General features: G+C 42.0%; 1 protein-coding gene across 1 annotated transcript in view; it reads left to right on the top strand.

Annotated features, from left to right (window-relative positions):
- KIAA1958 (KIAA1958 ortholog) overlaps positions 1-12,567 on the top strand; it is a 55,777-nt gene that overhangs the window by 31,864 nt on the left and 11,346 nt on the right. Inside the window, exon 2 of the mRNA XM_058827519.1 lies at positions 423-1,684. Within this exon, the coding sequence (XP_058683502.1) occupies positions 535-1,684 (1,150 nt within the window). The 5' untranslated portion in view covers positions 423-534. The remainder of the gene's footprint in view (positions 1-422; positions 1,685-12,567) is intronic.

Raw genomic sequence — 12,567 nt, 5'->3', positions numbered from 1 at the left:
AACTTCATAGTTTCTTCAGATCCAGTAAAAGCTTGTGCTTGATTGCCACCCTGGTGTTCTGGATTAATAGTATGTTTTAAGATTTTGTTTCATTTTCATTTCCTAGGTATGAACACACAATCACCATCTTTTGGGCTGCTTTTATATTTTGTCAGAAATATAAGCTTCTAATAATTTTGCTACTGATACTGAATTGGCTTGTTTGAAAAGGAGTGTTCTCTTTAGCTGTGTATTGCAGAGATGTTCTGAGAATGAAGAATGAGGCTGCTTAAAATCAGGTGTAGTTTTGAGACATGTTTTGAAGGGCATGAGGTAAGAGTAAAATGGGTTTAGCTGAGTGTACAAAAATTTCATTTTCCCATGCAAATGTGGTCATGCTTTGGGAGTGCTGAAGAGTGGGGTTTTGCTCTGTCTCTCTGCAGGTGAGAAGTAAATATGAGCTTGGCAACACACAACCATCAGTGCCAGGATCCTGTGATCTGAACCGTGTCTTCAGCTGACTTCCCAGGGGCCAGGCGCTGTTGATCCTGTACCATGGAGGACTGCCTTCACACTTCCTCCGAAAATCTCTCCAAGCTGGTGAGCTGGGCCCACAGCCATGGGACCATCTGCAGCCTCATCCCCAACCTCAAGCACCTGCTTTCCGAGGGGGCCCATGGCAACCTGACAGCCATGTGGGGCTGTAGTGCTGGCCATGCCTACCACTGGCCCCTGGCCGCCACTTGCCGGGCCGGTTCCCAAGAGCGTGTCTGCTTCCAGGACAGCCGCAGCTTCAACTCTGACAGCCCCAGCATGCTGGGGGTGCCATCAGAGGCCCAGGCCAGCCCCCTGGAGCGCTACCCAGGCCGGCCAGGGAAGGCCAAGCTGGATTGCACCCGCACTCGTGACTCCTGCGACTTCTCCTACTGCAGTGAGCCGTCAGAGCTGGGTGAGCCTGTGGAGGAGTATGAGGATGAGGCCACCCTCTTCGACATGGTCTGTGAGTCCTCTGTCACCGACGAGGACAGTGACTTCGAGCCACACCCACACCGTGCTCCCACCGGACCCCGCAAGCGGCCGGCTGCCGCTGCCCAGGCCCCGGCGCAGTCCGCCGATGAGGGCGGCGGTGATGTGCTCCTCAAGAAGATCAAGCAGGAGCTCCCTGAGGACTACTATATAGTGGCCAACGCGGAGCTGACGGCCGGCGCCGATGGGCCGGCCCTGGCCCTGACGCAGATGTCCAAGCCCAAGCCGCAGCCCGCGGCTGGGCCCTCCTGCCTGGGACCCACCAGGACCGTGTCCCAGCCGGCCGCAGGCCCTGACCCCGACCCGCAGCGCCCCTGCGCCTCCCCGCCTGGCCCGCCCCGCATGGCCACGCAGCGGCCACCCCGGGGACCCCTGGCCTCCCCGGCACGGGGGGCAGGCGGTGGGCCTGTGGCTGCCCTGCAGGTGCCAGCCAGCAGCTCCAACGCCATCACCACCGCTGGGAAACCCATCAGCATCCCCCTCTCAGCCTTGCAGCTGCCTGGTCAGGAGGAACCACCGGCTGCTGAGGAGACCCTCCCGTCCATCCCACAGCTGGCCCCGGGTGGTGAGGTGGCCGGCTCGCCCACGGTGAGCACCGAGCCTGAGGTCAGCTCCAGCCAGCAGCAGCCCCACGCCGCTCCCACCACCACCCCTGAGGCAGCGGCGCAGCTGATGCCAGGTAGGACACCGCGCGGGAGTGGAGGGGTGGTGGCATTTTGGGGGTGGCCCCCAGGCCTGGTTCAGTGAGGGTACAGCCAGGGCGTATGTGCTGCGTTGCATCAGGGTCCTGCTGGCACATAAGTCAGGAGGTATAGAAGTCACCTGAGAGGATTCAGAAAATCTCAGCTAAATACACATGGGAAAGTGTACTGCAGCCATAGGCAAAATGGTTTTTAAGGTCCATTTTGGGTACAGCTGTGTCATGGAAGAGAGTATGCAGTGACCTTGCTGTGTGCGTGGGTTAGGGAGGACATGAACTGGGCCATGCACTTTCTTGATGAACCAGAAAGAAGCGGTCTCAGCCAGTGCAGCCTAGAGTTGGGGAGTTTGGTGTTGCCTTCTCCGTGTCAGATGAGTACTGCCGGATCTGGAAAGGCAAAAGGAGAGTACCAGCAGAGAGATTGTTGCTTCTGTAAATCGTTACCTGTAAATCAGAGCAGTCTATGGACACAAGAAATATAAGTACAACCTTAACCATGAAATTGATAAGACTTCAAACCATGATAAAATTATTTTTTTTCCATTTTCCCAGTGAAAGTTCTCATATACCATGTCCATAATTTTTCTCATCTCCTGCCAAAGCACATAGAATTGGCACAACAATTACTGTATAAACATCATACATAATGATCAACATTACTGTATAAAGAACATGTTAAACCAGCTGACTTATGCTGAGTGATTATCCCATGTGCAGAATAACTGCTAGCCACAGGTCTTCAAAAGGAGGTGAAAATCTGTTTATTGAGCAGACTTGTCAGCTCCCTCTGGACCTGAGCACAGACAATTCTCACTTTTCCAGCTTCTTGTGTAGTGGCGCCATCCCAGGAGGAGATGAGGCAAGAGCAAGTTCTCCATCTGCTCCCTTGCCAATTCAGCCTTGGATTAGGTCAGGCAGAATACAAACAGACAGTGAAAGGGCAAAAACTGCCTATGTGCAGCCCCTGTGGTGGGTACTGTAAGAGCTAAAACCCATTATTTTAACTTCAATATCCTGAAATCTGGTTGAACACTAGTAAATCTATCAACTGGCAAGAGCCTGTTCTTCTAGCCAGGTAAAACAACAGACAAAGTTAAATACACCGTTTTATTAAGAAAATTTATTAAGAAAAACCCTACAAAGTATTAGAAATTTGAAAATATGATAATTGTGTTAGTTACAACAAAAAAAAATTCTTCTTTGGGACCCATTTCTCGCATGACTTCATCTCTGAGATGTTGTTTTGCAGTAGTCCTGTCATGTAACATTCCTCATGGAAATTCCCTTGCAAGACTCCATCTGGTTTATAACCAGCTCTGCTCTGCTAAATATGAGAAAGGTGGGATATCTGATGGCACTCAACCCAAATTGTGTGTTAAATGTACTTATTCTGCCTTCCTCAGTTTATAACCTATCACTGCTATATGTAGACCTGAATTCTATCAACCTGCCTCTGCAACTTGCTCAGTCTCAAACTTGTAGTCTGGGACAATGGGGGACAAACCTAAGCAGAATGTTTCCACGTTAGGTGTGTGTTATCTGGAAGACTGTATTACTTTCAACAGATCTATTTAAAAAATCCAAGCTCCTTTCAACTGTTTTTGCCAGGTCCTCGGAAGCCAAACAAGTTTTTACTGCGCAGGGTTAAACCTTACAGGAATGGACGCAGCACAGCATTTTCACATTTATATAGTTTCAAAAACAGGAGTGGTCCATGTCTAGTGTCTCACTTTGAGGGCAAGTGGGATTGTACGTGGATTACACCAACTGCCTAAATCAACCCGCAGAACCTTGAAGTGCTTTTTGCATAGACAGTGAAGGGGTTCTCAGAGTGCTGTCCAAATTCCATTTCAAATGGAATTACTCCATTCCAAATTAAATTATGTTCTCAGTGGTTAAATTTCTTGTGCTGTTCCAAAAAAGCATTACACAGTTCCTCTCCAAAGACTGGTACAGTGTTGTTGTCACATGCTATTATTTTACTCAGAGATTGTGGTGTTTTAATGAGGATAAAGTGATTGACATCTTACTAAAACTTGATACGCGAGTAAAGTCCCCCATTTCCATAGAGCCTTCTCCTTTGGGAAAGAAGTGCTGGCATTATTAAATCTTCAAGTTGTAAAAAGGTGGGCAATGTTGGAAATTGAATTTTTTGTATATTCTTACAGGAAAAATGTGGAGGTTTGATTAAATACTAGGTTAGGGTAGTTGCCTATGTACAGTGATTTTGTTAGATTGTCTGCTAACAAAGAATGATGTACTGGAAGTGGTGCATGATATGTAAAATTTGAGCAATATGGAACTACAAGAGGATATTTATCTATCCTGTGTAAAAATTTTTCTGTTCTAAACAGACAGATGTGAATCTTTTACATTCTGATGTTAAAAAAAGGCAGGAACTAATTATATCAAAAAGCCTAGAGCTTTTATTAATTTACAGACTCAGTGCCTGCTTGACTAAACAAAGGTTTAGTTGAAAGTGAGCAGGAGATTTAAATTCTGCCTTGCCTCCGATATCTGAAGGCTTGCTCCTGGTCCCATTAGAACTGGTGGTGTAAGGTCTAATGTCTACTGAACTAAGGACTAATTTAAGTTATGATTAAAGGCTGCAATCCAACCAGCAAGAAATACTAATTGAGCTTCAGCTGAAGTGACATAGCCTTGCATTTGTACCAGACACAGCTGATAGTTTCCATGTGTGGTAATCCGATAGATCATGAAAGTCTGAGTGAGATTATCCATGAAATCAAAAATCCTGATGATATATGTTAGTTTAGGCCAGTTTAAGCCACTTTAAGCTTTTGGACAAGTCTCTCTTTCAAACATGCCTTTTTTTCCTCATTTACTCTCTTTGATTAAGCTGTGGCAACTGAATGTGTAAGCAGGGACCTTACAAAGATATTTTCATGTCTCAAAAGAGAAGTGGCATCCTGATGAAGATTCAGTTAGGTTTAACACTGATTTTTGTGTTTAGGTGTCCATCTAAGCACTGTGGAATATACTGAATTATTTTTTGTTAAATTTCAGCACTAATAAGTGGACATTCATCTGTGAGTTTTCAGATTTTACTCTGCCTTTCTAATAGCAAAACCTTCAAGAATGCATGTAGGTATTATTTAGTCCTTTTTTAATTATGGAAAAACTGAGAGGACCTGCATGTGTAAGGAAAATTTTTGTGGTAGTGGAGAGCAGGGAATTTCTGCAATTTCTACTTCTCAAACCACCTCTTCTGTCCTATGTTTCCTAACACTTGGGCTGGTTTTAATGTTCAAGAACCAGCAAAGGCAAGGTAGATCACATCAGTGGAGATGAAAGATGAGTAAGAAACATGATGCTTTAGGTTGTACTACATGCAGCCTAGAGCAATTAGTGACATTTGGATGTCTGAAACCAGGAATGGAAACAATCTGGTGTTATTGCAGAAGGCAGTGGAGGGAGACTGTGGCTCAGAGAAGGACAGAGCTTATTTTGAATGAATACAAGTTTTGATTTTGAGAGCTGTAGGATTTACTTTGTAAAGAGAATTGTTGAAGAATTTATGAAGAATACTCAATTTCCACTTGAATACTGAGGCTGAAGATGTGTTTTGTATTAACAAGACAGTACAGCAGGACATTTCTGATTCAACATTAGTGCATCACTGTAAATTGAGAAACAGAGTCCTGTGATCAAAAAAAAGATATCCAACCCCTGTGTAAAAACTGTGGAGAATGCAGAGTTGTAACTAGAGATGCAAAATAAAAAATCATCTAAATATATTGACTGGGGTTGTTGCTTCTGTCAGAGAAGTGGCAGATTACATTCTGTGTGTAACATCACAGTGCCTTCATGTGTATCCATCACTGAACTCGCCTGACTCCTTGTTTTACATGTACAGGCATTTTCAGAGTTTGGAAGGGAAAGAGTTTGTCCACAAGCATTTCTCTTCTCATAGCCAGAAGTCAATGCTCACTGTCCTGGCATTGTGGTTATCAAACAGAACCTGTATTTGAATGTGATTTGTGATGGATGCTGGTCTGTGCTGAGGGAAGTGCTTAGCCTTCCTGGCTCTGAGATCCTCTCAGTTCTTTTACTTGCTGTAACTGGTATGTCAGGATTACAGATCAGTGCCAGGTAGTCGGTTTAGCCTTATAAGTCAGGCAAAGATGTAGTTCTGTTCCTATGCTCTCGTAACTGGAAAGCGTAAGCGGGATTGCAGCCTCTCACAATTGGCACCTAACATGGGTTGACTCTTACTCTGCTCTCAGTGTGCACATCCCTGTAGGCTACAGGTGTTCATAAAAGTCTCTGTCTGAACATGACCATCATAAAATGGAGTACATCTGGGGCTTGTTGATATAGAGCTCTTAGTGGAATATTTTAAGTATTTCTCTGCAATCAGAAGAAGTAGAACCTCTCCCTTCCCCCTTTCTTTCTCTCTGCAATGGTGTGAGTTTAAATTAAATGGGAACCAAGATCCTCATATAAGATTCATGGACTAGGAGCTGTTGGATGAGCATCAAAACGTTACAAAACATCGAGGTGAAAGGAGTCTCTTCATGCCTTATGAATTAACAGTTTTGACTAGATTTAGCTCTAACTTCTAAATCACTGTTTATGTATAAAAAAAGGTGTCAGCCTCACACATTCCGAAGAAGTGCAAACAAGAAAAAATAACGCCTTTTTTAGGGGTGTATATAAAGCATAAAGGCAAAATCAATCCTTGTTGTCATTATTTCAAGCCCAGTGGAACTGTGCCAGGAATGAAAGTAGCACAAGAAATATAATCATGTCAAAAGAAAGTTACAGAACTCTTATTTAAATAAACTTCTTCCAAGAACACTCAAATAACTGTTGATCAGTCTCTGTATTTGTAGTTTACATACAAAGGCGGACGAGTTTTGGCTAAAGTGGCTGCTTGAAGCCTGTTTCCAGGGACATATGCTGCTGAATGTGGTTAAGTGAACACTAAAATGTATGTAGGGGTGAGGCAGTCTCTTCTCTTTGTGTCGTACTGAAGAGTTCAGAGTCCACTGGTGACTCTTCAGGTCCCATAATTGGTATCTATTGCTGCTCTAGTAAATGCACTAAAAAATATAGCACTTTTGTTTCTTTTTCAAGTTGCTAGGGCCTGGCTTATTTAGAAGAATAAAATTACACCCTTATACTTTTAAATATCAGAAAAAAGAAGCTATTGACTTGATTAATCACCTGATCTTGCAGCAGTGATTTGCCAGCCCACTCTCACTCTCAATTATCGGCATCCAAATGCTGTTAAATTATAATCTAATGTTTTGGGGGCTGTATTCTTGAAGTCTAGCTGGACATCTTTATTCTAGAAGTCCAGATAATGATTGGTTATCTTTACAATTCTACAAGAAAGATCTATTTAAAAGCAGGACAGTAGCATAAAGAGGACAAGTGTAGCCTTGGTAGTAGTCACATAGTAGTCATATAATTGCTTTTATCATCTGGATGCACAGCATGACAAAAACATTTTTAAAACAGAAATGAACCTATAGTACTAACAACTCAAATGCAAGAGTTGTTTATGCAGCTGTTTCTATGAAAGACATTAATCAAGGTAGTAATTTTTGCAGGAGAACACAGAAATGAAAACTGATCAATTATTACAATATCTTTAGATTTTCACTGTGCTTAAGAAATGTACCTATTGCCTTTCATGACTTCACATGTATTTTCTTTAGTGAAAATTTCTTTCAAACCTGGAAAGCCCATGCCAGCCTTTTTGTATAATCAGCAATGGACTCGTCATGTAAAGTTTGTCCTGAATATTATGTGTTTATCACAACAGCTCTGCATGCAAAAGATTAGGCTGCTGCTTTCCTTAATGTCAGGGCTTGTTTCCTCTTTTTAGCATGGACTTCCTCTGTGTGGAACTACCTGCATCACAAAGAGACATCTCCTGGCAGTAGTATTACTGGAGATATATAGATACAGGTGTAGATACAGATGTATACACTTCTTGGAGTAAACCATTAATGAGTTTTCATTCTGAAAGTAGATTGGTGTGGGAGATGTTTGTGGAAGGGCTTTCTGTTGAATTCCTGCAATAAAAGATGTGTAAGTCTATTGATCCTCTGTAATGGAGGAGGGTGAAAGAATGATCATCTCCATTCAGTCTGTGAAAGTTATTTGCCTACATCTAGGAGAGACGTGACTATTGCAGCCAGACCCCAGAATTTTTTAAGGATTAATTTTGTAAAGCACAAGTTCAAGCTGACAAACAGTTGAGAATATTCACTGGGGTTCTGAATAGAGGAATTACATCCCTGAGAATTATCGACTCTTCATTTTAATATACATTTTTCATTTAAAGTGCCATAGCATGAATAGTATTAAGGAGGATGGTATGCCATACCAGAGGACAGACTGCCCATTTCAATGAATGGTTGTGTTCTGGAGCATCACTGTTCATTTCAGACCTAGAAATATACCCTGTGCCCCATTACCCTAACATGAAACTCAGAAAAGCAAAAAATAGGATGCACAAGTGAAAAGTAGAAAACAATCATTTTTTCAAACCAGCATGATTGAGATGCTATGTTCTCCCTTTCTCTAGGGTGTCCTTAAATAGGCAACTGTATTGTGTGAAGTGCTCTGTTTTATGATAGTGATATATAGAAGAAGAAATAATGGCTCTGCTGGTTCCAGCTGTCCTGAAAACGTGGAAAAAAACCAAACAAAATGGGACACATCTGTACTGAACATCACTTTAATTTTAGGAAATAGATTATTTAACATAGTGCTTTTGATCAGAGATCTGTTCCTTTGTGTGATCTTTGCAATTGTTTCATTTTGGAGCTATTTTCAGCTTGTGATTTGTGAGTCCTCAAGAAAAGAGAAACTAGGTAGAGTCAGATTTAGATCTGCAGAGGAGATGCAGCACAGGAGCCAAGAAAGATGCTGACCCTGGAAAGGCTTCAGACACGCACTTTACTTTTGCATTTCAGATGGGATGCTGGGAGAAAAAGAGAACACAGGGCTTGATGGTTTAGATCAGGACACTTTCTGAGAGTGATTTTCTGCTTTGTGTGGGGCTGGTGCTTCACTAAACAGGGCCAGATAAAAATTTGGAATGCAGAAATCATACAGAAATCCTTCTTTGAATTTTTCCAGAAAAAAAACCAGAAGCATGAAGATATTTTAGGTATTTTGTCATGGCTGGCACAGCACAGAGCAGTGCTTGCTAAAACATTGAGATCCTGGAAGCACTGAAACATGATGACATCTATATTTCTTTGATAAAGTATGCTTAAATGAATCATATGCCCATTCCAGGAAGTGTTAGAACAGGATATTAAATCAAAGCCTCAAGAGAGAGAAACTGTAATGCCTGCTTTCCCTTATGATTCTTTCTTGTTGAGCACCCTACAGAATGGTCACAGAAAAGCTGCTTTCAGCACTGATTGTTTTGAACATCTTGGAGGGCTGATGGCCTGTGTGGAATGGTTGGGCAGAGCTGTGTTTTTATTTCCCAAATAAGTCTAGCTTTGTGTCATGGAGTGACTTTACCTTTAAAGTGGTTTTGGGAGCTAAGGAAGTTGAAGTTGCTGGTGACTGACCAATTATCAGTCATTTCTAAGAATTGACAGCAGTTTTAACCATTGAAAAGTGAGATCAACTTGTGAACCCCACCTTAAGATGTAAAGCCAGAGCTCTCTTGCTCTCTTTGTTTCCTGGCTGTGAAAGGTAACAGAGCTCTGGCCTCCCGTTCCCTGCCCAGCCCATGCGGCCCGGGCTGGGGCTGGGCTGGGCCCAGCAGCTCCCGGCCGGGAGATGGGGCCTGCGGGGATTGCCCCGGGCTCTGGCCGGGCCAGGCCGGTCCCTGGCTCGGCTGCAGTTTTTGCTGTGACTGAATTCACCAGAGACTGCCGAGTAAAGAAAGGAAAAAAAGCTCTGGACCTGCGGCGAGCTGAGACAGGGACCACACTTTCCAGAGCAGCCATGAAGAATCTTCCATTGCAGACAGCTCCAGCTGCTGCTCCAGCAGAGATCACAGAACCATCTACAAAAGCCTGGGCAAGATTTTAACCTTTTCATTACCCAGATGAGACTTGCAGATTAATCCTTTTATCCAGAGAGAGAAGAAGAGAGTAATCAACATGTAAAGAGACTTTATAAACTATCAGAGACAGTAAAGAAAAGAACCTTCAGAAAAAGTAGAGAATAAGGAGATGCTTTATAAGCTGAAATATTTTTCTGTTAAAGCTATGGAGATGGACAATAATGTCCTGAAAAAAACTCCTTTAATTCATGATAGAGTATATTGGGAGGAATGGAGTGTTCAAAGTTTGGATTTTGAGCAAAAAGTGGAGTAATTGTGATACAGTGAGGTGCTGGAACAGAGTGAAGCGAAGATTTGAGGCCGCTTGAGACAATGAGAAAATTGTTTCCAGAGAAGCTCACAGAGACAGATGAAGAAGACTTTTGCCTTTGAATAACTCATCCTTCAAATTACATCCCTAGACTCATGGCCCATACACACCTCAGAGTGATGTGAAATGGGAGGAGTGAGCTCTGATAACAGGATTTCTGGGCAGCTGGCATCAGGGAAATAGAAAACTATAACAGAAATAGTTTTCTTGTGGGAAACTCCATAGATTAGCAGAAGACTTCTGTTTCTCTACAAAGACTGATGAAAAGACTCTATCAGGAATTGGGACTGTTTTAATCACCAAAGTTCTAAAGTTTTTTCTGTCTCTCTGTTGTCACGTGTACAAAGAAATGGTCAAGTAGTAGGGGATAAAAGAGTATTCTGGAAGTTTATTCTGGTGGTTTTATTCTTGTAGTTTTGTTAATAAACTTTCTTTATTCCTTTTAAGTTTTAAGCCTATTTTGCTCTTGTTCTAATCCATATCTCACAGCAAGAAATAAGTAATTTTTTTAATTACTGTTTTAAAACCACAACACTTTGTCTGGAGCTAAGCAATACTGCCCTTTAAAAATGTAAGGATGCTGCTGATCACACAAATGTTTTAGACATAGCAATTCCCAGGTCATGGTTCCCACTGAATCCTGCCCCTGGTGAGAGTGGGGGCAGGGCTTCCTATATATGTCTTCTTAAAAATGCTGCTGAGGACCTTGCTGAGTCTGATGAAAACTTTATGTTATTAAAACTTTGCTTAATGATACATTGATCGTTAAGTGCATTGGCTGCATCTTACTTCAAATATATACTTGCTAATCCCTTTAATTGAAGAGTGAATGCACATGCACACAGAGAAATTCTGCATGTGTTCCTGTTGATTAAACTGAGGGTGACTATCACAGTGACACTGCACTATTATAGCTTTTCATTAACTTCATAGGTCTTCATGACATAAACCTAACTTGAAACCATACAAGAATGGATTAATAATATTTAATAAACTGCTTTCTGATTTGTACTTGGGAAGGGAAAAATGAAAGAAAAAAGCTGGTTTTCCGTTTTGTTCAGAGAAGGAAGAAATGTATTCTGAGCTATTCTACCCCAGGTCATATCACCCCAGTGCAACAGTTGAATGTGCTGTATTACTGTATTATTTCAGTCAGGAAACATGTACCCTAAGATCAGGCCTGTGAAAAATAAGGATGTTCATCCCTGATCCTTGAATGGCTTGTTTTGGTTTTCTGTTTACACTCATTTCTCTTCACTGGTATGTGCCTAATCTCTGCTTTCTTACAGTGACTGGTCAAGCACAGTATGGATGAGCCAGGGAAGCACTGATGTTTTTTTATGGGAGTAATTTCATTTTGTCCACAACTTGGAGCACTCTTCTGATTGTTATGGGCTCTATCCTTCAGTCATGTTGATGCGCCAGCTTTTTTTCTGTCCTTTTTCTGTCCTTTGCTCTTGTCAGATGGAGCATTGCCATTTGTTTGGGACTTCATTTCTCATATGATTATAAATCCAAGAAAACAAAATAGCAAACAGGAACACTATTCGTAGTGTTACAGAACAGTATTCATGCCTATATGCTGATAGACACTTTGTTTTTTTGCTGAAAGATTTACATTTTATTTTTCCTCTCTGTATAAAGAATTGGCTTTAAGCCTCTGTTTTCCCTCTCCTGATTTAAGATAGTCCTCAGAAAATTTACAGTTTGACAATAACTTGTCCCATTTACCATTCACTTACAGAATTTTTAAATACATCAAGCTGTCTATTGTGCTGGTGCATATTAGAATAGCCATGTATATGTATAACACATGCACAGTTATATCCATTAAACTATAACCCATGTCACCTCTTACGTTAATTGGTTTGTGTCAGTTTTGGTATGAACTCATTCAGTAGCAGGGGACCTGATTGTTTATATCCTATATAGAAGAACAAATTATTTTTATGGAAATAACAAAACAATCCTGACAGGAAAATTTTGACAGCGTAAGTATAGAAGAGAAATGATAACAATATTCTGATCAGCAGAGAGGTGTGTAATTTGTGTATACTCTCCTGAGTGTATACACAGCTAGAAAACATCTGAAACTCCTCATTTTACTTAAGGAGACTTTACTCAAGTAGAGCTGCAAAATATGACTAAATATTTACTCAGTCAAACCATGATAAATTAGTTTTAAACACGTATTCGAGGACAGAAAGAAATTAATTGTGCCATGAACAACAGTCCGGCTCTTGATGAATGTGCTTGTCTTGCAAGTTTGTCTCCTTACTGTGCAAAATTTCCATCTGCTCCTGCACCTCCTGGGAGTCCTTGTCCTGGCAAATGCCTGGGCATGCCATGGCCAGTCTGGAATAAAGTGGTCTCTGGTCAGCCAGGATGTTTGAGCACCCTATCTGTGCTCACATCTGTGAGCTGCCTATCACAGTATCTAAAGCTCGAAGGCTGTCCTCCTTCTGAAAGCTGGGATATATTCAT

Source organism: Poecile atricapillus, chromosome Z (assembly GCF_030490865.1).
Source record: "Poecile atricapillus isolate bPoeAtr1 chromosome Z, bPoeAtr1.hap1, whole genome shotgun sequence".
Lineage (NCBI taxonomy): Eukaryota > Metazoa > Chordata > Aves > Passeriformes > Paridae > Poecile > Poecile atricapillus.
The sequence above is the reverse complement of the archived record's forward strand: the minus strand, read 5'-3'. Positions and strand labels throughout refer to the sequence as shown.